The sequence below is a fragment of the Dendropsophus ebraccatus genome, chromosome 3, assembly GCF_027789765.1.
Source record: "Dendropsophus ebraccatus isolate aDenEbr1 chromosome 3, aDenEbr1.pat, whole genome shotgun sequence".
Classification (NCBI taxonomy): Eukaryota; Metazoa; Chordata; class Amphibia; order Anura; family Hylidae; genus Dendropsophus; species Dendropsophus ebraccatus.
In genome coordinates, this window is record NC_091456.1 from 39842935 (window position 1) to 39869678 (window position 26744).

Below are 26744 nucleotides of genomic sequence, written 5' to 3' on the forward strand. Positions count from 1 at the left end.
GCTGGCTACACAGAGACCTATACTATTTGGGGGATACAAGAAGGGGGGAATAATATGTTGTGGCTATACTATGTGGGGGCTACAAAGGGGGATATACTATGTGGGTGCTACACAGTGGGAAGGGCTATACTATGTGGGGGGCCTATATTATGTGGGACTGCACAGGGCATCTATATTATGTGTGGGGGGGCTATATGCCTGACTACTATTTGGAGGCACATATTGGGCCTGACTGCTTATGTAGGAGCACAGAGCGGGCACTGTTACTGTGTAAAGCAATGGGGAATATAAGGTTATGATGAGGTATAAGGTTAGGTTGGTGCTGGAGCGTGGAGCCTAAAGTGTTTGTCTCGCAGATTCTGGGGAGAAGAGTCATGGCTGGAGAAATCTTCATGATGGGCTGAGCCAGATGGAAAGAAAAGGAAAAAACAGACAGCTTTGACTATCAAAAAGTCACTTATGATTCATGTAGAGAAGACGCCTCCTGTAAGTCACTGGATGTAACTGCACAATCATGCTTAATCACTTCACACGTACAGGATCTGCAACAGATTTGATGCTGGGTTCTGTCATTGAGTAACAAAGCTATCTGCAGCATCAAATCCTGTGTGTGTGAACACACTCTTAAGGTCTGTAGATCCTTTGTATAGCTGCATCTCTACCTCTATTTGGTCACTGCTAGAGATGAGAGACCTTACAGTAAGTTTAGGTTCACATGAACCCAAATGCTCTGAACTTCATCTCTGGTCAATGCTGAGGTAGAATATTGCATTTTATATACTGGTGGTATAAAGGGGATATTATTAATAGACAGTACAGCAGTATTATCCAGTCACTGTATGGTGATGATGTATACTCATTTTATTGGTAATACTTGTGTTCACATAGTGGATTTATTCAGTGACAGCATAGTGGTATTAGTCATGTTGTAGTGATAATGGTAGTTGATGTATTATCTGTTACTTGTATACTGTAATAATGGTAGTATCAGTCTCTTTATAATAGATTGGCCAGTAACAGTAATGATGATATTCGCTTCCTGTATACTGGTGTTTTTTGGTAACTATAATAGCTATTTAGAGATATACAGTATTATCATGCATAGAAAATTGTCTTACCAGTGCTAACATTATACAGGAAATGTGTAATATTATTTTACATATCCTAACAATTTCCCTAGGACCCTACTTATATATATTATCACTGTTGTAGCCTGTTGTTGCATAATAGGTAGATAGATAGATAGTTCGATAGATAGATAGATAGATAGATGATAGATAGATAGATAGATAGGAGATAGATGGATAGATAGATAGGAGATAGATGGATAGATAGATAGGAGATAGATAGTTCGATAGATAGATAGGAGATAGATAGATAGATAGATAGATAGACTTGGCACCATTTCTGTCAATAAAAATGAGTTGCAATAGAACACAACATGACCTAAGTGTGATATGGTATGTGGGCTGGAGGGGTGTGAGTGCCAGGGCTGATTTTCAGTCCCAGTCCGGCCCTGACCAGTGGAGCTGGTGATATTGAGCATTAGGCTCAGAAAGTCAGCTAGGGAAGCTGCAATGTGTAGTCAGTGGCTAGACAGCTCAGGTTTAATTTTATTGGCAGTGTTGCCTATGTCTTGTGTTATTTGAACGGATAAATAAAGCTGACTGAGGTCAATATAAAGCATACAGCGCTGACTTGACTGCAATTTGTGATGTGCCAACTGTCTATGACCCAGGAGATGGCGATCCCAGCGAGTGAGTAACCCCCAGATTGTCACAGTACTAAGATTTTAGGGAATGTGCAATGTTACAGGCATATTAAAAGTAAAAAATATAAAAGGTGGAGCATATTTACCTCTTTAGGGGATGTTAGACTGGTTGGGATTAGAAATTAGCACAACTCCAACCATTCTGGATTTGAACATTAGTGGCTGAAGGAAAATGCAGCCCCAGGGAGTTTGGGAAAAGTTGGATACAGCCTATGGCTTTATCAATGTTTTCCAGGACTCTCTAGGGCTGCATCAATCGGTAATCTGTGAATTGTGCTTGAGAAATTCCATGGAATCAATGAGACAAGCAATATTTCAAGTGGAGTCCGCGGAGCGGACTCCGCTTGAAATCCCTCGCCTTTTCCATAGCGTGAACATACCCCAGTTGTGTTACACTACTGTACATTATAGTCCTGAACCTAAGGGACTCCTGGTGGGCTACTGTTGAGATTCAGTGTTATGTAGGATTTGGAGGATAATTCTGGTAGTTCTATTTATTTATTTTATTTGTATAGCGCACATAGATTCCGCAGCGCTTCACCTATCTGTTTGTTTTTTTGTGTGGGAGGAAACCAGAGTACCCGGAGGAAAACTTACCTTTCGTCTCAGCATTTGTTACAAGTTTTTGAATTTTGCCTGTTAAAAAAAACAAATCCTGGAATGAAATAAATTAACATTGTACAGAGACAGGATGATCAAGATGCTGGCAACATCTAACAATAAGTTACAAACAGGTTAAATTTGTAAACATTTGTAGTGTGCGGCAATGGCGGATTATAATGTGGGCGGTTTGGGCGGCCGCCCGGGGCTCCGGGGGGCCCATGATACGCCGCCCACATTATAATGCCGCTGCGGCCCGGCCCCCCCTCGCCACTGCAGGCTCTTGTGACCGCAAGCATTGTTTTGCTTGCGGTCACAAGAGTCCTGCTTTTACTGTCCCCCGGCTGATGCGCGGCTGCCGGAGGTGTCCCGTCCTGTCCCCGGCAGCGCGCGCATCACAGAGCTCCCCGTGCGCCTGTGGCTGTGACTTCCGGCGCACGGGGAGCTCTGTGATGCGCGCGCTGCTGGGGACAGGACGGGACACCTCCGGCAGCCGCGCATCAGCCGGGGGACAGACGGAACTTGCAGGACAGGAGAGGATCGACGGGGGAACGGGTTGTAAGGTGAGTTTTTTTTTTTTTTTTTTTTTTTTTTGTTTTGTTTTTTGTTTTGTTTTTTTTAAATCTGCCTGCACGGAGGGGGGGAAAAAGAGGGGGACCATCTATAAGAGGGGGGGGGGGGGGGAAAAGAGGGGGACAATCTATAAGGGGGGGAGAAAGAGGGGGACCATCTATAAGCGGGGGAAGAGAGGGACCATCTATAAGCGGGGGAAGAGGGGGACCATCTATAAGAGGGGGGAAAGAGGGGGACCATCTATAAGAGGGGGGGAGGGGGGACCATCTATGAGGGGGGGGGAAAGAGGGGGGACCATCTATAAGAGGGGGGAAAAGAGGGGGACCATCTATGAGAGGGGGGGAAAGAGGGGGACCATCTATAAGAGGGGGGGAAGAGGGGGACCATCTATAGGGGGGAAAGAGGGGGACCATCTATAAGAGGGGGGGAAGAGGGGGACCATCTATAGGGGGGAAAGAGGGGGACCATCTATAAGAGGGGGGGAAGAGGGGGACCATCTATAGGGGGGGCAAAGGGGGACCATCTATAAGGGAGGGAAAGAGGGGGACCATCTATAAGCGGGGGAAGAGGGGGACCATCTATAAGAGGGGGGAAAGAGGGGGACCATCTATAAGAGGGGGGGAAAGAGGGGGACCATCTATAAGAGGGGGGGAAAGAGGGGGACCATCTATAAGAGGGGGGAGAGGGGGGACCATCTATAAGAGGGGGGGAAAGAGGGGGGACCATCTATAAGAGGGGGGAAAAGAGGGGGGACCATCTATAAGAGGGGGGAAAAGAGGGGGGATCATCTATAAGAGGGGGGAAAAGAGGGGGACCATCTATAAGGGGGGGGGGGGAAAGAGGGGGACCATCTATAAGGGGGGGGGGAAAGAGGGGGACCATCTATAAGGGGGGGGGAAAGAGGGGGACCATCTATAAGAGGGGGGGGGGAGAGGGGGACCATCTATAAGAGGGGGGGGGAGAGGGGGACCATCTATAAGAGGGGGGGGAGAGGGGGACCATCTATAAGAGGGGGGGGAGAGGGGGACCATCTATGAGAGGGGGGGGAAGAGGGGGGACCATCTATAAGAGGGGGGAAAAGAGGGGGACCATCTATGAGAGGGGGGGAAAGAGGGGGGAAAGAGGGGGGGAAAGAGGGGGATCATCTATAAGAGGGGGGGAAGAGGGGGACCATCTATAGGGGGGGAAAGAGGGGGACCATCTATAAGAGGGGGGGGAGAGGGGGACCATCTATAAGAGGGGGGGGAAAGGGGGACCATCTATAAGGGGGGAAAGAGGGGGACCATCTATAAGAGGGGGGGAAAGAGGGGGACCATCTATAAGAGAGGGGGACCATCTATAAGGGGGGGGGGAGAGGGGGACCATCTCCTATAGATCAGCACCCTCCTCTCCTGACATCCTCTGTGCTGCTGGGATGCTGCGACCTCCCCTATAAGATCAGCCCCCTCGTCTCCTTACATCCTCTGTGCTGCTGTGACCCTCCCCTATTAGATCAGCGCCCTCCTCTCCTGACATCCTCTGTGCTGCTCGGACCTCTCCTATAGATCAGCACCCTCCTCTCCTGACATCCTCTGTGCTGCTGGGACCTCTCCTATAGGAATAGCACCCTCCTCTCCTGACATCCTCTGTGCTGCTGTGACCTCCCCTATAAGATCAGCACCCTCCGCTCCTGACATCCTCTGTGCTGCTGTGACCCTGCGACCTCCCCTATAAAATCAGCTCCCTCCTCTCCTGAAACCAGGTGGCAGTATGTTTATTGGGGGCAGTGGAGGTGGGATGGACAATGCTTACTGGGAGCAGCAAGGGACCAAACATTATGTTTATTGGGGCCAGCAGGGAGGGGAGGCAGGTAGTGTTTATTGGGGACAGTAGAGTAGCGGAGTATAATGTGGGCGGATTGACCGGAGGGGGGGGGCCCAGGTTGGGTGGACAGCCCGGGGCCCAGGGTACATTTAATATGACACTGGTGTGCGGTATATTGAAGCATGGATTTATACAATTAACACATATTAGTACAGATCTAAGCACTGGGTTACTGCCATATTAAAGCTCCTAGGCCCAGCTGTTTGTAACAGGGTCCCTATGTACACATATATCCACATGTAACTTCTGTATCTGCAGCTCATATTGCCAGATATACCTAGGGTGGCTTTTCTCTCCTAGAACAATAGGGTAAGGTGGTAAACCAACACACCTGACTGTCTGACTTTAGTCTAAGGTGTATGAACACCTATAGTTCTCCTTGTCAAGTGTCTAATAACAAACATATCACAATGAATTAAACTTAAGGCTGGTTTCACACGTGGCAGCTTTTTGGAAAACCGCCCCTGAAGTTTTTGAGCCAGAGCCAGGAGTGGATCTGGCAGGTAAGAGACATAAGTGCTTATTTTGTGCAATCAATAGTCCAACTAGTAGAGACTGCTCGGCACTACAGTTCCTGTATTAGTAGTAGCAATATAGGCAATAGTAATACACGTCCGTGCGGTGCTCAATGATAGTAAGGTAATCCATAAATATATGAAAAGAGAAAAAAGATCAGGCACTCACCCATCAATGTGTCAGTTTTCTTCTTTATTAGTTATAGAAAAAATCATAAAAACGCAGGGAGAGGGAGCATGGCAAGCAGGTCTCAGCGACGCACGTTTCGTGTCAAACAAACACTTCCTCTAGCTGATGATTGACAGCATCAAGCTGCGTCCCCTGTGATAAATACCCCACCCCTATGTGACGTAAAAACACAGTGAAAACAACGTACAACATATTAAAACCATTAAAGGAAGACATGTAGCTCGTTTTTATCATTAAGGCCAAGAGGACCTACTGCTTCGAAATATGAAATAAGGTAAGCTTCTCTTTGCAATAGTCTCTGGTGTCTATCTCCGCCATCTCTTCCAGCAGTGATCCTTTCTAGTCCTGCAAAACGCATCAGGTTGCGATTCCCATCGTGGGCTTCTCTCATATGTGCTATTAATCTTGCGGACCCTTTACCTGTGACTAGTGAGTGGCAGTGTTCCCTGTAGCGGGTTGCTAGCTGCCTTTTAGTTTTCCCGATATAAAATCTCTGACACGGGCACAGCAAGACATACACCACGTAATTGCTTCTACAGGTAATGAGATCTTTCACTCTCCATTCTTTACCTCCTAGTTTTAGGTAATTTACAGGCATTATTTTCTCACAATGTGTGCAGCTATGACATTTTTTATTTCCCTTTGGTGTATATTTACTTAACCAGGTTTCTCGTCTCTCTGCACTACTATTGTCTTTTAATTTATCTGCTATAGTTTGGTTCCGCTTGTATGTCACTATAGGTTTTAATCTGGCTCTGTCTTTCAATATTAGATCACTCTCTATAATGTACCAGTATTTATTAATAGCTGTCTTGATCTTAATGTTCATGGGTGTGTTATCAAAGGAAAAACAAAACCTACTATCTTCTTTTCTGTTATCTCTTCTAGTAGTGTACAGTAGCTGATTTCTCTGTTTCTTCTCTGCTTTCTTATAGGCTGATTCCAACAATTTTCTAGGATACTCTCTCTCTTCCAATCTGCCTAATAATTCTTTAGCTTGTTTCTCATACCCTTCTGTAGTGCTGTTTAGTCTTTTGAGTCTCAAAAGCTGGCCAAAGGGGATGGCCTTTTTCACTGCTAAGGGGTGGGAACTCTTATAATGTAGCAATGTGTTACTTGTAGTAGGCTTCCTATACCCCGTAGTCACTATATTGCCATTCTCAATTTTGACTAACACATCCAGAAATTCTAGACTAACGTCACCAAAATTACCAGTAAAGGACATGTTCATGGTGTTGGAGACATTCAAAAACTGCAAAAAATCTAAAAAATCCTTTTCCGAACCCTCCCACACCATGAACACGTCGTCCATAAATCGTAGGTAGGACTTGATGTTGATGCAGTAGGGATTATTAACAGAGAACACATCTTTTCTCAAAAATCGCCAAGAACATGTTTGCATATGCACATGATACTGGAGTGCCCATCGCGGGAGGGTTCGGAAAAGGATTTTTTTTTATTTTTTTGCAGTTTTTGAATGTCTCCAACACCATGAACATGTCCTTTACTGGTAATTTTGGTGACGTTAGTCTAGAATTTCTGGATGTGTTAGTCAAAATTGAGAATGGCAATATAGTGACTACGGGGTATAGGAAGCCTACTACAAGTAACACATTGCTACATTATAAGAGTTCCCACCCCTTAGCAGTGAAAAAGGCCATCCCCTTTGGCCAGCTTTTGAGACTCAAAAGACTAAACAGCACTACAGAAGGGTATGAGAAACAAGCTAAAGAATTATTAGGCAGATTGGAAGAGAGAGAGTATCCTAGAAAATTGTTGGAATCAGCCTATAAGAAAGCAGAGAAGAAACAAGAGAAATCAGCTACTGTACACTACTAGAAGAGATAACAGAAAAGAAGATAGTAGGTTTTGTTTTTCCTTTGATAACACACCCATGAACATTAAGATCAAGACAGCTATTAATAAATACTGGTACATTATAGAGAGTGATCTAATATTGAAAGACAGAGCCAGATTAAAACCTATAGTGACATACAAGCGGAACCAAACTATAGCAGATAAATTAAAAGACAATAGTAGTGCAGAGAGACGAGAAACCTGGTTAAGTAAATATACACCAAAGGGAAATAAAAAATGTCATAGCTGCACACATTGTGAGAAAATAATGCCTGTAAATTACCTAAAACTAGGAGGTAAAGAATGGAGAGTGAAAGATCTCATTACCTGTAGAAGCAATTACGTGGTGTATGTCTTGCTGTGCCAGTGTCAGAGATTTTATATCGGGAAAACTAAAAGGCAGCTAGCAACCCGTTACAGGGAACACTGCCACTCACTAGTCACAGGTAAAGGGTCCGCAAGACTAATAGCACATATGAGAGAAGCCCACGATGGGAATCGCAACCTGATGCGTTTTGCAGGACTAGAAAGGATCACTGCTGGTAGAGATGGCGGAGATAGACACCAGAGACTATTGCAAAGAGAAGCGTACCTTATTTCATATTTCGAAGCAGTAGGTCCTCTTGGCCTTCATGATAAAAACGAGCTACATGTCTTCCTTTAATGGTTTTAATATGTTGTACGTTGTATTCACTGTGTTTTTACGTCACATAGGGGTGGGGTATTTATCACAGGGGACGCAGCTTGATGCTGTCAATCATCAGCTAGAGGAAGTGTTTGTTTGACACGAAACGTGCGTCGCTGAGACCTGCTTGCCATGCTCCCTCTCCCTGCGTTTTTATGATTTTTTTCTATAACTAATAAAGAAGAAAACTGACACGTTGATGGGTGAGTGCCTGATCTTTTTTCTCTTTTCATATATAAGTGCTTATTTTACCTATTACTTTGAATCCACTTCTGGTTTTGGCTCTAACCAGAAGTGGATCCAAAAAACTGCAATGTGTGAGAACAGCATTATGTGTGGAATAACTTGCCTTTGATTACATTTTTAACAGAATTCTCATCTGCAAATGCACTGCCCCACAGACCTAGTGAGAAGAGAAAAAAAAAAAAGATACAATATTTAATGATAATCAAAATTTAACATGCAGATGTGTGTGTGTATTTTATTGCCTACTAGACCGGACATGCTCGTTCGAGACAACTGTTCACTCAAGTATCTGAAATGCTGCTCCCACCACCAGATGTCACTATATTCTTTGCACAGTCATGCCACTGTTCTATACACTACACTCTAGCCAATCACTGAGCCAGCTACCTCAGGGAATACTGCCCTACAAACAGGGTTATTATTTCTCTTGCCCAATCAGATTATCCCCTGAAGGCCTAGGTTCTATATAGTGGGGTTGGGATTGAGTTAGTTAGTGAAGAGTTGGAGTTGGGTTAACGAGAGTGTGTGAGAAGTAACACTACATATGTAGTGTCCCAGTACGGTTATTTACCGCCTTTGTAAAAGTACCTTTCCACTCTAGCCACTAGGTGTCTCACTCTTCCCCCAGTGCACAGCTGCAGTATCTAAAGGTTTAGCTTAAAGGGGTGGTGTCATGAAGAAAATTAGGCCTATACTGATGAATTATGTAAATTGGAACAGATTTCCAATGTACAAGCACTTTTTAAAGTGAATCATTTGCGGGATATAGACTCACTAATCCCCACGTGTCTGCTTTGTTATAATAACTTGATGCTATGGTTCTTGCCTGCCATGCATCTTGTGTCACACAACTGCAGTCACATGATCGGTCCCATTAGTACTGGCAGTTGGTTTTCACTTCACATGCAGGTGAGGAGGATTGTGGGAAAGTGTCCCCACTGTTGCATTGCAGTATGGAAAAAAGGAAGTAATCATAGATACATAGGGAAGAAAATGGTAGAGAGATATTGTTCACCTTTAGACATAGACATAGTGGGGGGGATTTATGAAGAACGGCGTACAAGTACGCCGGTCTTAAGCCCACCCCTTTTCCGCAGCAGGATTCACAAAAAGGTGTAAGCCTCTTAGTGAATCCGGCCGGGCGCCCAGCGTATTAAATCTACACCTGCTTCCAGCAGGTGTATATTTGCATCTCCATTTGTGCCCATGAGCAGGCGTAAATCGTGATAAATGAGGCGCGGGAGGAGGCCACGCCTCCTACCCACCTCATCACGCACCCGCCAGCCCGCCCATCGGGAAGCGTACGCCAGGGAGAAGGGGCGAATCTGCACCTTCTCCCTGGCGTACGCCTCTGGTGTAAGCTTCCTAAATCCCCCCCAGTATGTTAGACACTGATTTTATCTTTGCTTCATGACACCGCCATTTTAATTACTGTGATGTGTGTGGTATTTGCTTTTTTTTTTACTTTATTTATAGTTCTAGTAACATTGGATAAACCAAAAATGTTTTTTTGTTTAATTATAACCTTTAATTTGTGAGTGTTTTTTGTGGCTTTGCTAAAAATTGATTTGGACAGATCAGTTAAACCATTGAACACCATATCAAATCTATCAATGTATTATACAGTATATTAAAAGGGTTATCCAGTGCTACAAAAACATGGCCACTTTTGCTCCTCCTCTTGTCTCCAGATTGGGTGGGGTTTGAAACTCAGTTCCATTGAAGTAAATGGCAAAGTGGCCATGTTTTTGTAGCGCTGGATAACCCCTTTAACAACTAGCAAGAGTGTAGTCTCATGAAGAGCCTGACACGAAAGGCCTACAATTTCCCTTCATACCTTGACTATGTAGCTAGCTGTAATTTTAGCTAAGTATCTGTAAGTGTCTTTTGACCATTGGATTAATTTTTATACAATGGGAATGATATTGCTATTTTAAGTAATCTTTGAAAGAGGCATAGAAGATTCACACTCATGTTTCACACTTCACAGCAGTTGTGCCCCATGGTATCAACAGAATGAGCCACTCCTACTGCAGTGGGAGTCAGGATTCATCCTCACCGGTGGAGGCACGTTAACAGCAGATAATATGGCAAAGTCACTGCCCGTCCATGCCTGCACCACAGAGGATGAATCCCGGCCTCCAAAGCAGCCCGTTCTGATTCTGGCAGGGGAGACGGGGCGGGGACTATGGCACCGATGTGGGCGGCGAGACGGGGCACAACAGCCGTGAAGCCCCGTCCTGATGACTCCAATCCGCCAATGATAAATGCATTTTTGACTGGAGAAAGAACAAAGACATGGTTTATTCAGGTAGATATGTAATGTGCATAACATAAGCCTCAGAATGGTGCTGAGAACTCATGTATGGGGGGGGGGGGGGTGACAATATCACTATAAGGCCTACCTTGGAGATAACAGAGGTCCCTCTCAGGATGACTCTTTACCAATTTACCATCTTTAAACTGACTGCCAAAGAGCTCAGTTTTGACAAATGCTTTGTATGCTGGAAATCCAACCAGGTGTGGCGTGAACTCGAACCAGGCCCCTGTGATAAATTACACAAATAATAAAATAGTGAATCTGAATTAATACAACCTTGACCTGTAGAATACCGTACCAGTGCATCGCTACACCTATCTGCATAAAATTTAAGGTCTTGAGTGGGGTATGCATTCACTTAGGGGGACATTTACAAAGCGTCCCGCCCGAGACGTACGCCAGGGAGAAGGTGCAGATTCACCCCTTCTCCCTGGCGTACGCCTCCCGTACGCCAGGCTTGCTCGATAGGTGGGCTTGGGAGCTTGGGGTGTGTGACTAGGCGGGGAGGAGGCGTGGCCTCCTCCTGCACCTCATTTATCATGGTTCACACCTGCTCGCAGGCGTAAATCATGATCAAAATCTACACCTGCTGGAAACAGGTGTAGATTTCGTACGCCGGGCGCAGGTTCGGGCATCCGGCCGGCTGGATTCACTAAGAGGCGTGCGCCTCATAGTGAATCCTGCTGGGGAAAAGGGGGCGGGGCCTAATATAAGACCCCCCCTTAATGTTCTTAAGTTTGATTAATCTTGGAATTTTGTTGTTTTTGCTTTAAAAGCTAGGGATGGCTCCAGAAGTAAAGGGCTGAAATTTGTTGTCGTTAGGAGAAGTCATCATGGTGGTCTGGAAGGGATGAAGGCCTACACCTGGTGGATACCTGAAAATAAAATCAAACTTTTGCACTAAGAGGCTGCTCTATACAAAAATCTGCAATTATTTTAAAGTATTCACAAGGCGCAGCCCTGTTTGCCTAAAGTAAGGGCAGGGGGCAGAGCAAGGCAGGGAGGAGGCATGGTCTTCCCCTGCTCCTCATTTATTATGATATACGCCTGCTAGCAGGTGTAAATCACAGTGAAAATCTACACCTGTGCCCGTCTCAGGCTGGCTGGATTTACTAAAGAGCTTTAGTAACACAAAATGTGTACAAAAATTCAGTGTGGCCCAAGTCTAATTGAAAATGGGTGTTTCCACCTTGTCAGTAGGATGTGTTTCTGCAGTTTAATACCATCAGAGATAATGGGGCAGACTCTACTAAAGGCCTTTTTATTGTGCAAGAAATAGTTATACTGTTCAAATTTAAGCGATAATCTTCTGGTGTAAAGGCGGCAATGATCAAAATGTAGTTTGTATGTCATTGATTGCCTCTTTTGAGCTAACCTCATAATCGTTAATTGTGTGCAAGGCTTTTGGTGTAAATGTGGTATCCCACCACGGGTGTTACCTTTTCTTACACCTCTGGTCACTAAGGTCTAAAGTAACTTATCAAGCTGAACCTTACTGTGTATCACTGCACCATGTATTCTGGCAGTAATGAAGAGTTTATTTTTTTTTAACTGGACTCTGTAATCCTTATCCAAGCACCTACACAGCCATTACATCTTCCTTGGGTCATCTCCCCTTTCTGTGGGTGGCCGTACCAACAGTCGGGGTGGGTCACAACTCCACTTTGGCCCACCGTGATAAGTACCCAAGGGACCCCCAAACAGCCCGGCAGGTTACTGACCACAGGGGAAAGGGTATAGCCAGCCCCACTAAAATAAAAGCAGGTGTGCCAGCATATCTGTGTGCCCAACCGGCACTGGTGTCACAACATTATAAGACCTGGCTGGGCTATATCCTGACCAACCATTACTGCAGTGGAGTCACACTTCACCATCTGGCAGGTGACCGGTTGTCCACCACACCGGTGGTGCACCACAAAACACTCGGTGTTCAGCCGTTTGCTGGTATTAGTATTACTTTATGATCGTATTACCATTTCGTAGCAATTTATCTTTTCGTCTAAATGACCATACTTAGAAGAAAAAAAAAGCTTGTCGTTAGCGAAAAGACCCTAACAGATCGGTGATAAGACAGCATGGAGGTAAGCAAGAGACCTCCAGTTGTCATTGGAACCCCACACAGTCACAACAGTAGTTTGGTGGACCTCACCTTTGTCAAAAGAATTTAAATAGGACTTTTCCACAGCAGGGTAGATCGGGTAAGGATTTTCTCCACTCTCACAAGATGCTTGGTGGTTGGACAAAGTATGTTCATTTATCTGCAGAAATGAAACAAGAGTATAATACATACGCTGTAGTAATGTCGCCCAACCCAAACGCTCAAATTTTACTCCCTACAGGCTGCACAAGTTGGATGCAGCCCCAGAACTCCCTAGGGCACAGTGAAAGACTGATATGATGCACCTGTGGGTCAGCAGGGATAATGCGACCCTGTGTCCATCTGACATTTCTATACCATCATGTCACCTACAAAAAGGAACATAGCCCAACTCTCCGCACCTGCACATAGTACCTGCCCTGTTAGGTGCACAAAGATGTGAGCTCACCTTGGGTACAATGTAAGACGAGGATCCTGATCTTCTGGTCCAATGCAAAATCTTTATTAAAGCAGCCGTTAAAACCTGAGCACAGCTGTGCTCAGGTTTTAACGGTTGCTTCAATAAAGATTATGCATTGGACCAGAAGAGCCGGATGCTCGTCTTCCATCATGTCATCAACAATTTAGGGCTGGAACAAAACACCCACAGGGTGACTTCCACACAGCAGTCAGTATATGGCAACTAAGTCTAGAAATCTAGAAGTAAAAAGACAAAACAAAACCACACAAAAAAAAACAACCTTTTTGGGACAACCCTCTTATGAAATGTCTCCTGCTGCATTGTGTTGTACACGCTATATACAAAGAAAAGAACATGATGTATAATGTCCATGTTACTTACTTCATTGGTGATTTTATAAATAAACGCATAAGCCCAAAAAGAGGTGAGTGAATAGATTTCCTTAGAAAAAGTCTGCTTTAGCTTCTCCTTTGTTTTCTCCCAAGTCCATGAAGGCTTTACCAGGCGATCAGCCATCTGACGCTCCATTTCTTCCATGCATGAAGACCACTTGTCATTATTATAGAGGTCCGACATGCACCTAAATATAAAATAATTGTTGATGTATTCTATTGTTTATTTTATTTTTTTGTAACAGATACCCTCGTGCCTACGATATATGTGCCACATGAGGAGGATCAATCTACTAAACACAAATTCCCGGCAGCAATGGCAAGCAATATTAGAAAACCTCTCACAGCATGCAGCAGGTTGTCCGGCAAGAAAGGCAGCTTTTTTTTACAAATATAATAATGGTGGAATGTAAAAAAGATTTACCAGGTTGATCCAGAGGTGCCACAAATATATGTACTAGCATCTAGAATATCTTCTTTAGCCAATTCCACTAGCACACCAAGTAAAGCAACCATAGCCCGAAGTCCCCCACCAGATGCTAAAATGGCGATTACAGGAGGCTCTGCATTCTAGATAGGGATGAAAAAAAATGGCACAAAAACAAGTATTTTAGTTAAGATATGTCTTTAGGCAAGGTGTCAATTCCCTCTTAATATCATACAGAACTAAAGTTCATTTGAAGAAAATTGGGTATGTAGGAGAAAACATTTTATTCTGGCGTGTGCTGCAGGTAGAGAGGCAAGAACTAGTCACAGCTCTCTGCCTGTTGCCATGCTCTGCAGGGATGATTGACAGGCAAAAAGGCAGGCCTTTTTGCCTGTCAATCTTGCCTGCAGAGCGCGCAGACAGGCAGGGAGCTATGACTAGATACAAGCCAGCTTCACCAAATCAACTAGTTCCGACATCTACCCCTGCAGCATGTGTCAGAATACATTTTCTTCTATATACCCCTCTAGGAGGATGGCACACCAAGTATGGTAAGAAAACGCTTTAGCAGCTCTATTAGGATCTTTAAAGCGAATGCACCATCAGGTACATTCGCTTTAAGTATCACCCATGGATTGAACGGCGCTGACGCGGGAAAGCCAGTGCCACGGGTCCTTTTTTTGAACCATGGCCCGATTCCTGTGTACGGTGCCGTTGTATTAATGGGCAGGGCTGATACTTAAGCGATGGTACATTCGCTTTAATAACATTTAAGACATTTATTAGGTGCTATTAAAATATATACTGTACTTACCTCTTCGATATTAAAATTAAATTTCTTAAGGGCTTCCCGCACTTTTTTCTGCCTAGCTTGAACAGATAAGAACTCCCCTGCTGACCTTAGAAAAGCATCAGGAACTTGTGCAGTGCTAAAATTACAAAAACATTATAAGATAAATTACACATGTAAATGTTTTATAATTTTTTTTTAAAGAGTCGTAGTTAGTCTAATAAAACTTGCAGATAATGCGTCAGATCAAAAGCATAAAACATAAGAAGATATATAGGATATTTATAGGAGAAAGGGTGGGAGTTTTAAATTCAAAAACACCCCTGTCAGGATATGGGACCAGGAAAACAAAAGACAGGTGCAGCCCTGAAGCTTGTGCCCGTCCTGCTGTGCCTGCCTAATTGCCTCAACAGCCCTTATGGCAGCAAACAACTGGTCGACGGTCCCTAGTCCTTTCTAAAGGCCCTATTCCACCAACAGATCTGACGACAGATTATCTGCCAAAGATTTGAAGCCAAACCCAGGAACAGACTATAATCAGAGATCAGGTCATAAAGGAAAGACTGGATTTCTCCTCTTTTCAAATCCACTCCTGGGTTTGGCTTCAAATCTTTGGCAGATAATCTGTCATCAGATCTGTTGGTGGAATAGGGCCTTAAGTGTGAACACAGAACAAAGACAAGACAAATGTAAAACAATAAAGTAGGGTCAAAGGTCTAAAGTCAGCAACAAGAAGGTGACGCAGTACAAAACGTAGTCCATGAGAATAGTCAAAGTCCAAAAGCCAGAAGTCAGAATACCAAGTACACCAAAAAGGCAGGAATGCTCGGTCAAGATACACTAGTAAAATAGGCTCTACTGCAGGCAAGGACCAGGGAGAAGAGGAGGATACTTATGGGGCCTGGAGTCCCAGCCCCAGGCCAGATATAGACTTCTGACTGGCAGAGCTTGCCGCCAGTCAGTGCATAAGTCAGGCACACCCAGGGGCGGGCTGGGCCGGGGGGCAGGGGGGCATGTGCCCCCTGGGCCGGTCTTGCCCACCACATCACAGGGCCGCAATGTGGCCACTGGTTAAGTGCATCAGGGCCGCGCAGGGGGAGCTTACCGAGCATCAGACCGGAGGAGGATGATTTCTGCCTCTGCTGCCGACCCCTGCTGTGACTGCTATATTAGCAGCAGGAGCCCAGGGAGCACTAGGACGCCGGGGCAGGACGCCCCCTCCCCCACACACACTCCCGGCAGGCTAGAAAACCTTGTGACAGAGAAACAGTGAGTGACAATCACTCCCTGTCTCTCTGTAGAAGACTCCAGCTCTGCAAGTGGCAAGATGTCTGGTTATCTTCCCACTTGCATCTGGTCTCCTCAGGCACAGCTCCAGGCAGCCTCCTCAGGCACAGCTCCAGGCAGCCTCCTCAGGCCCCTCTTCCCAGCTCAGTGACCGGAGCCCTGTCCCTGTGCACCCTCTAGCTGCAGGGACACTATGGTGGCAGAGCTCTGTCTGGAGGCTGCAGGGGGATAAAACAAGAAGAATTTGTCCCCACGATTCCTAAAGCTGCTCCATGTCTGTGTCGGGGCAGAGAGGAAGAGGGAGGGAGGCCCAGTACAGCAGAGCTATGTGCCAGAGCAGCATGGCTGGAAGCTGTGTGCCCTCCTGTACAGCCTGATCTCCTGTCCCCTCCACTGCTGCCGGCCTGTAACATCTATCAGAGAGACAGACACAGGAGGTTAGTGTATATCTATGTAATGTGTGTCTCTATATACATGTGTTGTGTATATGAAGGTGTGTATATATATACACGTGTGTGTGTGTGTGTGTGTGTATATATGTGTGTATTTATATGTGCGTGGTGTGTATATATATGTGTGTGGTGTATATATATACGTGTGTGTGTGTGGTATGTATATATACGTGTGTGTGGTGTATATATGTGTGTGTGGTGTGTATATATATATATATATGTGTGTGGTGTATATATACGTGTGTGTGTGGTTTATATATGTGTGTGTGTGTGTGTGTATATATATATATATGTGTGTGTATTTATATGTGTGTGGTGTATATATATACACGTGTGTGTGTGTGTGGTGTATATATACGTGTGTGTGGTGTATATATGTGTGTGTGTGTGTGTGTGTGTGTATATATATGTGTGTATTTATATGTGTGTGGTGTGTATATATATGTGTGTGGTGTATATATATATATGTGTGTGTGTGTGGTGTATATATACGTGTGTGTGGTGTATATATGTGTGTGTGTGTGGTGTATATATATGTGTGTGGTGTGTATATATATGTGTGTGTGGTGTATATATATACACGTGTGTGTGTGGTGTATATATGTGTGTGTGTGGTGTGTATATATACGTGTGTGTGGTGTATATATGTGTGTGTGGTGTACATATATGTGTGTGTGTGGTGTATATATGTGTGTGTGTGGTGTGTATATATATATATATATATATATATATTTATATGTGTGTGTGTGTGGTGTGTGTATATATATGTGTGTGGTGTATATATACGTGTGTGTGTGGTGTGTATATATACGTGTGTGTGGTGTGTATATATATGTGTGTGTGTATATATATATATGTGTGTGTGTGTGTGTGTGGTGTATATATATGTGTGTGGTGTGTATGTATATGTGTGGTGTATATATATGTGTGTGGTGTATATATATATACATGTGTGTGTGTGTGTGTGGTGTATATATGTGTGTGTGTGTGTAGTGTGTGTATGTATATATATATATGTGTGTGTGTGTGTGTGTGTGTACATAAATCCGTTTGTGTCTAATTCTCTGGCGTGTGGGAGGAATGTGGTGGCATGGTTTGCTTATAGGGGAGCCCAGGCAACTTTTTTGCAAAGGGGCCCTATGTATTCTGTGTCCGCCCCTGCCCGGCCCAGATGTAAAGGAGCGGGGATACCGGCAGACGGGAATCCAAGGCGCACTGGTAGCAGACAGCCCATTGGCTGCCTGCCTTGTCAATCACCGCACCGCACTGTTCCCGGCCTCCCACTCTAGTGATGTCACAGGCTTGAGGTGGGGAGAAGAGGAGCTGTGCTGATTTCTATTTCAGCAATCATGTTATCATACAACAATCATATAATGGAGGGGGGGCTGCTATTAATGGTGAGGGCTTTCCACTAGTTCCCAGGGGGTTAACATTTATGGGGGAGAGGGGAAATAATATTAATGGTGGGAGCTGTCTCCTGGGGGGGGGGGGTTATTACCCTGGGGTCGTACCTAATGTATGGATGCTTGGAGGGGGCCTAATTACCATGTTGTTACACAGAGGGTGCTTCTACAATATATGGACTCTATAGCATGCTATATGGGGTAACAGAGGGGGCACTACATACTCAGGCCATGTGCACCCACTATCTCTGAAAAGATCATCCCAGCTCTGAAAAGATCATCCCAGCCGGTACTGACCAGATGATCTTTATGGCTGCAGACTTCAGCGTGCGCCCACATCAGAACTCCCCACTGCACACTATGAAGCGAGCGGCCGCAGCTGCTCGCTTCATAGTGTGCACTGACATGTCAGTTGTTTGCGGCGCCGCAAGGGATCCCTGACAGAGCGTATACTATGTGTATACGATCGGGCCGGGATCCCATAGACAGATCGCACACATATTTTTTTCGTATTAACTACGGCCGTTCTTGCAATCGGCAACAACGGCCGTAGAAATACAAAAAAATACGTGGTGTGAACATAGCCTAATACTGTATGGGAGCACAGAAGGGCCTAACAAGTATTGGGCATGCCCAGATAGGGGCTTAACTAGTCTTCTTGGGCACATAGGGGACCCAGCTACTCTGTTGGCGGCATAGAGGGTCCTGATGTCTATATGGATGCACATAGAGGGGCTTTTAAGTTTATTGGGGCACAGAGGGGGCCCAACTAGTATATGGATACTCAGAGGGGGCTAACTACTATATGGGAGCGCAGAGGATGTCTATACTGTATGAGCAAGAACCCTAAAATGTATGGCTCACAGATTCTGTGGTGACGAGTTGTGTCTGGGAAAAGATGGCCGTGCCATATGGAGAAGAAGGCGAAAAGTGAGTGACTGCAATCAGAGAAGACGTCACCTGTGAGTCATTATTAGCTGCACTGTAATCACTTAGATGGTGTGCAAACCCTGTATACCATTCTTGTCTTACTCTAAATGGGTCAGTGTATGTGGATGATACTGGTATTTTTACAGAGGATGTTATTTAGTAGTATGGTGGTGGTGAAGGGGTTGTGATATTTGTTTCCCTTTTACTGGTATTGTTTGTCTTGGTATACTGGATTTCAGTTATGGTATGGTGGTATTAGTTACTATGTGGTGGTAATGGTTGTGGTCACAGTGATATGTTTCTTATATACTGGTATGATTGGTAATATTGTTCTTGGTGTACTCGATTTGGTCAGTAACGGTATATTTCTTCTGATAACAGCTGGCACGGTAGAGATTTAGTGTTGGGTGCCTTCACACCTACCGACTCGCAGCGTTAATAACGCTGCGAGTTGGCTAGGTCCTGGCAGATCACTGTCATTACATACACGCAGTGGTCTGAATGACCGCTGCGTGTATTAAATCTGCCGGCCGCTTAACCCCTTCTGATGCCGGCCGCCTCCTGCTCCGCTCTGTATACATTACCTCCTCACTGCACGGGGTCCCGGCGTCCTGCTCTTGCGCCCAGCCAATCAGTGTGTTGCCCTGCCGCAGCCACTGATTGGCCGGGCGGGAGAGCAGGACGCCGGGACCCCGTGGAGCGAGGAGGTAATGTATACAGAGCGGAGCAGGAGGCGGCCGGCATCAGAAGGGGTTAAGCGGCCGGCAGATTTAATACACGCAGCGGTCATTCAGACCACTGCGTGTATGTAATGACAGTGATCTGCCAGGACCTAGCCAACTCGCAGCGTTATTAACGCTGCGAGTCGGTAGGTGTGAAGGCACCCTTAGGGCTGATGGTTGTAACAGGATAAGAGAACCAGAAGGGCAATTTAAATGATTACAGCACTGATATCAAGGTCACCAGGTACACAGCATGGTACCTTAAAGAGTCACTGTTGTTAAATATATATATATTTTTGCAGAAATCAATAGTCCAGGCGATTTTAAGAAACTTTGTAATTGGGTTTATTAGGCAAATCTGCTATTATCTGCAAGTAAAAAGCCTTTTCCCAGGTCCCCCCCTCCTCTCCTTTCTGCTATCCACTCCTCAGAATCAGGAAATCTCGACTGTTTTCATCTCTTTTTATCAGTAGGATCCTGTCTGGTCTATGAAGAGGGGAGGGGGGAGGGAGAAGGAGTGAGATTAGCTGGCAGCAGAGAACAGATTGCACAGCCGGAGCTATTCAGAGGCTATTCAGAGGTCAGAGAGGTCAGTGGTGACATCAGAGGAGAGATCCCTGATGTGGCAGTACATTTAACTCTTTGTAGCCCTGTTTTGTTGTCTTTTATCTCTCTCTCCATAGGAAAACAATGAAGACAGGGGAAGAGCTTCAAACTGCTTTTTCATTATAAAAAATTCATTTTTTGGCTAATAAACCCAATTACAAAGTTTCTTAAAATTGCCTGTACTATTGATTTCTGCCAAAAATTCTAATGGCAGTGACACTTTAAGGCTGCGTTCACACTACGTATATTTCAGTCAGTATATTTCAGTCAGTATATTTCAGTCGGTATTGCAACTAAAACCAGGAGTGGATTAAAAACACAGAAAGGATCTGTTCACACAATGATGAAACTGATGGCCGCCATATAACAGTAAATAACGGCCATTATTTCAATATAACAGCCGTTGTTCTAAAATAACAGCAAATATTTGCCATTAAATGGCGGCCATCCACTCAATTACAACATTGTGTGAACAGAACCTTTCTGTGTTTTTAATCCACTCCTGGTTTTGGTTGCAATACTGACTGAAATATACTGACTGAAATATACATATACTGACTGAAATATACGTAGTGTGAACGCAGCCCTAGGGTGCATTCACACAGACAGATTATCTGACTCATTTTTGAAGCCAAAGTCAGGAATGGAGTTTATGGTCTGTTCCTGACTTTGGCTTCAAAAATCTGTCAGATAAATCTCTCTGTGTAAAGGCAACCCCAAGGTACTATGGTGCACACCTGGAGCTGGGTTCCCTTTAATCCAATAGATGTATATCTTGGTATAGCTCTCATTACATACTATATAGCATGTGAGAAAGCACTAGGTTTAAAGAAGTACTCAGGGGCTTGAGACATCTCAACCAGAGGTGAGACATGGCTCTGATACGGGGTTGAAGGTGCGCGATGGGACTCACACATCTTGATTAGAGTATTGGGGCTGGCCTTCACAGCCCCAATTCACATCACAAGGGATGTTCGTGGCTGGGAACACTGACCCCAATACTATGATTCTGTGGCGCCTGTGGCATCTACTTTCCCTGCACCGATTTGGGGAGGATAATAGTAGATAAGGGCCAGAGTGGTCCTTGAAAGATGGGCCGCTAGCCTGTCACTCAAGGGCCAGTGCTGTGTGCTTGCCCCCCAGGCTAAAACTTGCCAGCCAGCCCCTGGGCACACCTGATGCCGATCGGCTGGGGGCAGTGAAGCCACATCAAAAGAAAGTGCAGCCGCGCCTCCAGCAACCACTAGGGATGACATTGGCTTCTCTGCAAAGCCGACCGCGTGCTTCGGCAGTGCTGGGAGCGGAACGCACAGCCCTGCTTATGACAACCCGGGAATGTCTCCCATAGGCCAGTGTGTAATCATGTAAAAGCGCATATTATTCTATTAATTTTAAACCATAGTACCATAAAAACAAGATCATTAAAAGAGTATAAAACTATGTGCTGACTGAACTTGTTATTTCAATAATTGTAGCAAAAAACAACATAAATTAGAATGAATCTGTGTGTTGCCGTTCTCTATTTCATTGACTGTGGAAAACCTTTGTTCGTGCATAACAGCTTTGGCCTAAAGGTAAGTGTCCTGTCTGAGACAGCCACAGGCCCAGGTTCAAGACCTGGATAACACACCAATGTTTTTCAGCATGAACGAGGATTTCTCATTGGTAAATGCTTTACTCTTTGAAACAACTGTCTTATTTAGAGTAATAATGAATTTTAATAAGTTATATTATTAACCCCTTCACGTCAGTAATCTGTATATATATACGTTCCTTCTGCACAAGCCCCGTGCAGTAGGAATGTATATATACGTTCCTGACCGAAGGGGCTTTTGATGTGTGCAGGACTGCTGCAGTGAGAGCAGTCCAGCACACATCAGTTTCCGGGGCTGAGGATAATGAGAGGCAGCTGTGATCCCGCAGCTGCCCCTCATTAACCCCTTTAACGCTGCAATCTATGGCGACAGCGGCATTTAAGGTACTCAGTGACAGGACAAGCTTCTGTCACTGAGTGATCGGGATCTGCGGAGGTCCTGATCGCTTGTACCGACGGGCGGGGGTAAGCCACTAGCTTCGTCCTGTCAGTTCGGCGATCTGTGCATAGAGTCTGCTCTCAGGCAGGGTCTATGCATAGTTCGCCAATAACACTGATCTATGCTATGCTATGGCATAGCATAGATGAGTACATGCAATCTAATAATTTCATGTTTTACAGTGAGAATAAGTGTAAAAAAAATAAAGTTTTTTAAAGAATTAAAAAAACCCTTATAACCTCCCACAATAACAGTTTAAAATACCCCCTTGCCCATTATAAAACTAAAAATATAAATAAATGAATAAATAAATAAACATATTGTATATCGTAGCGTGCGGAATTGTCAGATCTAATAAAATATACCATTATTGTTCCCGCACGGTGAACCAAGATTGCTGATTTTTTTTAAAATTATATATCAGAAAAAAATTAAAAAAAAGCGATCAAAATTTTTCAGTTACACCAATATGATATTAATAAAAACTAGAAAAAAAACAAAAACAAAAAAATGACACCTCGACCAGCCCTGTAGGTGGAAAAATAAAAGCGCTATGGCATCCGTGCATCAATGGGCTCAGTCTTGAAGGGGTTGAGGTGATGTATACCATTACATTTAAAACGGCTAGAAACTTGAATAGCAGAGGTGGTGCGGGGACAAATCTCGCGCCTGACAAGGTTTGCAATGGCAGACGTAATTTTTGCCTAAAATATGCTGTGAAACCAGAAAAAAAATCATACGTGTGGTGAAATTGAAAAAACAAAAAAAACAAAAAAAAACAAAAACGTTTTACCCAAGGGTAAAACTGAATTGTTATACATGTTCCTCAAGTTGTTACGATTACAATGATATGTAACTTGTATAATTTTTATTTTATTTGATGGCTTTTAAAAAATTAAAACCTTTAAAAAAAATATGTTCCTTAAAATTGCTATATTCCTTTGGTTTATGGGGCTGTGTGAGGAATAATTTTTTGCGCCATGGTGTCTTCTTTCTATCAGTACCTTGATTGTGCATATGTGACTTTTTGATCGCTTTTTATTACAATTTTTAGAGATTTGATGCGACCAAAAATGCACAATTTTGCCCTTTGGAATTTTTTTATGCTTCCGCAGCTTACCATGCAAGATCGGGAATGTGATCAGGCGATTATAGTTATACTGCATAGATCAATGAGATCAGTGCTCTATTGCTCTCGGCTGGGTGAGGATGTGGGTATTGCCCCTTCGCGATCGCGTCGCTGGGATCACTGAGTTTCACAACAAGAGTGGTAAAAAGTTCTCAATTAAATCTCACCTTACCTGTTCTTCAAGCTATGTAATACAGTATATGTTATCGAGTGTCCCTGCAAGTATCAAATGGAAGGACAACTCAGCCATTACACCTCAGGCTGAACGGGCACAGGATCAATATTAGAAGAGGCTTTTAAAAGCACGGCCTCTCAAGACATCTCTTTGAGAAGCACACATGCGACTACAAAGTTCTTAAAATCTATCCGATTGATCACATACCTCAGACAGCTAATAATAGTTACAGTAATCTAGTAAGAAAGGAGATGTCTTGGATTTACACTCTAAATACACTGCAACCTAAGGGTATGTGCACACTGAGTAATTTAGACGGAAAGTCAGTCGCGTAATCCATCTATAACTCCATTCTATACATGGGCTGATTCCTCCCTTGTCCAAAAGAATGAACTTGATCATCCTTTGGAGGGAGGAAGGAATCCGCCCGTGCATAGAATGGAGTCCATCACACGGACGGAGACGCGCGCGTCTGCCGCTATCCGCGAGTAGCAGCAAGTGATGGATTACGCGACGGACTTTCCGTTTAAATTTCTCAGTGTGCACATACCCTCACGGCTCAAAGGAAGCAATGGAAATGATCAATTAACTGTTGCCCCCTTTATAGCTATTATAAATGAATTACAAAATCTGTTCTTTCCCTCTTAAATAATTTGATCTCTGTCTAAGGCTTCGTTCCCACTGAGGAAAACTAGCGGAATTGTCGGCCGCGGAATGCCGTTAGCCTCCCTCTCATAATGGGAGTCTATGGGAGGCGCGCGCTCCTGCTTTGTCCGTGCTGAAGAATGAACATGTTTTCTTCAGCGGGAACGAAGCCTTATAGCTACGCTCCTGGATTTCCTCAAGATAACTGAGCACCATGGGATGGAACTAAATCACTAGACTATCCGGCCCAGCAATATGTCTTTATGGAGGCCAGAGTGCATGCGCGCCCTCACTGGTCCGACCGGTCTGGTGGCTGTGATATCTGAGCCCTTGTTGAGCCCTGACTTTTGTACCGAATATCTTCAATACGCTATGGTACTATGGTTAAAATGGATAGTATAATATGCTCTTTTACCTGATGCTACACTGGCCTATGGGAGACATTCACGGGTGTTTTTGATTTTGAAACTCCCGCCCTTTCCCCTATAAATATCCTGTATGTCTATGTTTTATGCTATTGATCTTATGAAGAGGGACTCCCTCGAAACGCGTTATCTGCAAAAAATATGGGTTTTTTTGGACCTTCTACGACTTCCATCCTCCTTTGATAAGGATCTTGGACTTGATGTGCAGCACCTAATCCTCCAGGAAAAAACGCCACACATTGCACCTCTGATTGTGCCCATCTTTCTCTGATTCCTGCACCGAATTTTACACAATGTGCATTGCACACTGGGGAAGATTTATCCAATCTTCACTGGTGTAAAGTGAAACTGGCCCAGTTGATCCTAGCAACCAATCACATTCCACTTTTGATTTTTCAAAGAGTCTGGGTGGCATAAAAAAATGGAATCTGATTGGTTGCTAGGGGCAACTGAGCCAGTTTCACTTTACACCATGTTTGATAAATCTCCGCCACTGTTCCTTTTCTTTCTAGTGTATTTGGAAAAGATATTACATGTAAATTTTGGAAATCAGGCACATGATAAAGAGACCGGATCGGTCTCAAAACGTGTTCTGTTGCTGGCAAGATTTGTTTAATAAATTTTTTGATATTTTATATCACCACTACCTCTTGGACCTGCACCTGTTTTACCCGTCTTGGGGTGGAGGAAGATACTGATTGTCTTTAATCCCTGTGGGGATTAGTCGGGAGTGGCTGCGGTTCATTCACATGCTATGAGTAAGAGTTGTGCTTTACACCGGCACACAGCACAACCTACTAAGGTGAGAGTTCTATCGGCTTACTTTCACCCCTTCTGCCCTGTCTGAATTACGCTATGGAGCACTGTCTTATATTTTGTTTCAGGTTATTTTCAGGCATTTTCAGTATAATCTTATGGCTGTAAAACAGCAAAAGGGATATGTTTCAAATCTTACATGCGTAGTAATGTAGCTATATAACTTCCCATCGACCAAATTAGTGCCTTGTATCAAGACACAGCACATGGGCATGTACACTACATGGGAGTTCAGGCTTTGTATCCTGCCAAGTCAGAAAGTATAAAAGCTATGCAAAAAAGAGCCCGTGGGTGCAAGAAAATCTTTTATGTAGTTTTATTCCCTTGCAATGTTTTCCACTGTTTCTTCCAGCCATGAAGCTGTAAGGATCAATCAATGTTGCATGAGTTAATAAAATTACATGGAAGATAATCCTGCTAAAAAAATTGTATTGGCATATTTTTAAAAACTTCCTTATACAGCTACATCTATTATAAAAAAATATATAAGTCCTGGAAATCTTCAAATCTATGCAAATCAATCAATCACTGGGCCAAATTTATCAATCTGATCAAGAAAAAAATTGCCTGATTTGCCCATAGCAACCAGGCCTAGACTGGCAATCCACTTAGCCAAGCAATTTTCCTGTTGGCCGCCCTGATTGTCAGGCACTGGGCTACCGTCTTGTCACTGCCAACTAACAGGCAGTGGACTAAAAGGCTGAGCCCACAAGCATTAGTTTGAGTGCAGTGTTTCTGGCCCTGGAGCACCCAGACCCATAGCTTTTTTCCCCCACAGATTGTAGTATTACCCTATAAATAATGCAACTTATAGAATACTTACGTTGAAGGATCACATGTATGATAGACAATGTCGATTTTCTATGGAAAGACAGGGAACAAAATTACTGTTTAATGCAGTATATCATACTATATATAACTATAGACATTAGGTCTGGAAAACAGGAATACAGCCTAGGTAATAGGCTGCATCCCTGTTTTCCAGGCGGTACTTGGGCTGTCTTCACCTTCCCCACGGAACGGGAAGGCAGCGGGAGTCAAATGCCGATGGTTTGAGTTCGTATGAACCTGAACCTTGGCCCTGTTCGATCATCTCTAGATATCAGCAGGTTCATTGGGCAGAACCTGCTGATAGTGCCGCTTTAAGAGTGTATCTACTGTTTAACCGTTCCTGTTAAAGTCCTGGACTTTGTACCTACACACCTTGTTCTACCTTTACAAATACCCGGGGGTGGGCATACAACTCCTGCCCTACGTGACAAGTGCCTGGTCATACACGCCAACGCCTTGTCCACTACTAACAACATTTAGCAACCCCAGGTCATTGGATTGGT

General features: G+C 44.2%; 1 protein-coding gene across 1 annotated transcript in view; it reads right to left on the minus strand.

The window, feature by feature from the left end:
* PLA2G4C (phospholipase A2 group IVC) overlaps positions 1 to 26744 on the minus strand; it is a 69657-nt gene that overhangs the window by 20230 nt on the left and 22683 nt on the right. Inside the window, exons 3-10 of the mRNA XM_069961541.1 lie at positions 26234 to 26271; positions 14812 to 14926; positions 13995 to 14140; positions 13560 to 13758; positions 12770 to 12878; positions 10706 to 10846; positions 8404 to 8457; positions 2369 to 2407 (exon numbers count right to left, since the gene is read on the minus strand). Of these exons, the coding sequence (XP_069817642.1) occupies positions 2369 to 2407; positions 8404 to 8457; positions 10706 to 10846; positions 12770 to 12878; positions 13560 to 13758; positions 13995 to 14140; positions 14812 to 14926; positions 26234 to 26271 (841 nt within the window). The remainder of the gene's footprint in view (positions 1 to 2368; positions 2408 to 8403; positions 8458 to 10705; positions 10847 to 12769; positions 12879 to 13559; positions 13759 to 13994; positions 14141 to 14811; positions 14927 to 26233; positions 26272 to 26744) is intronic.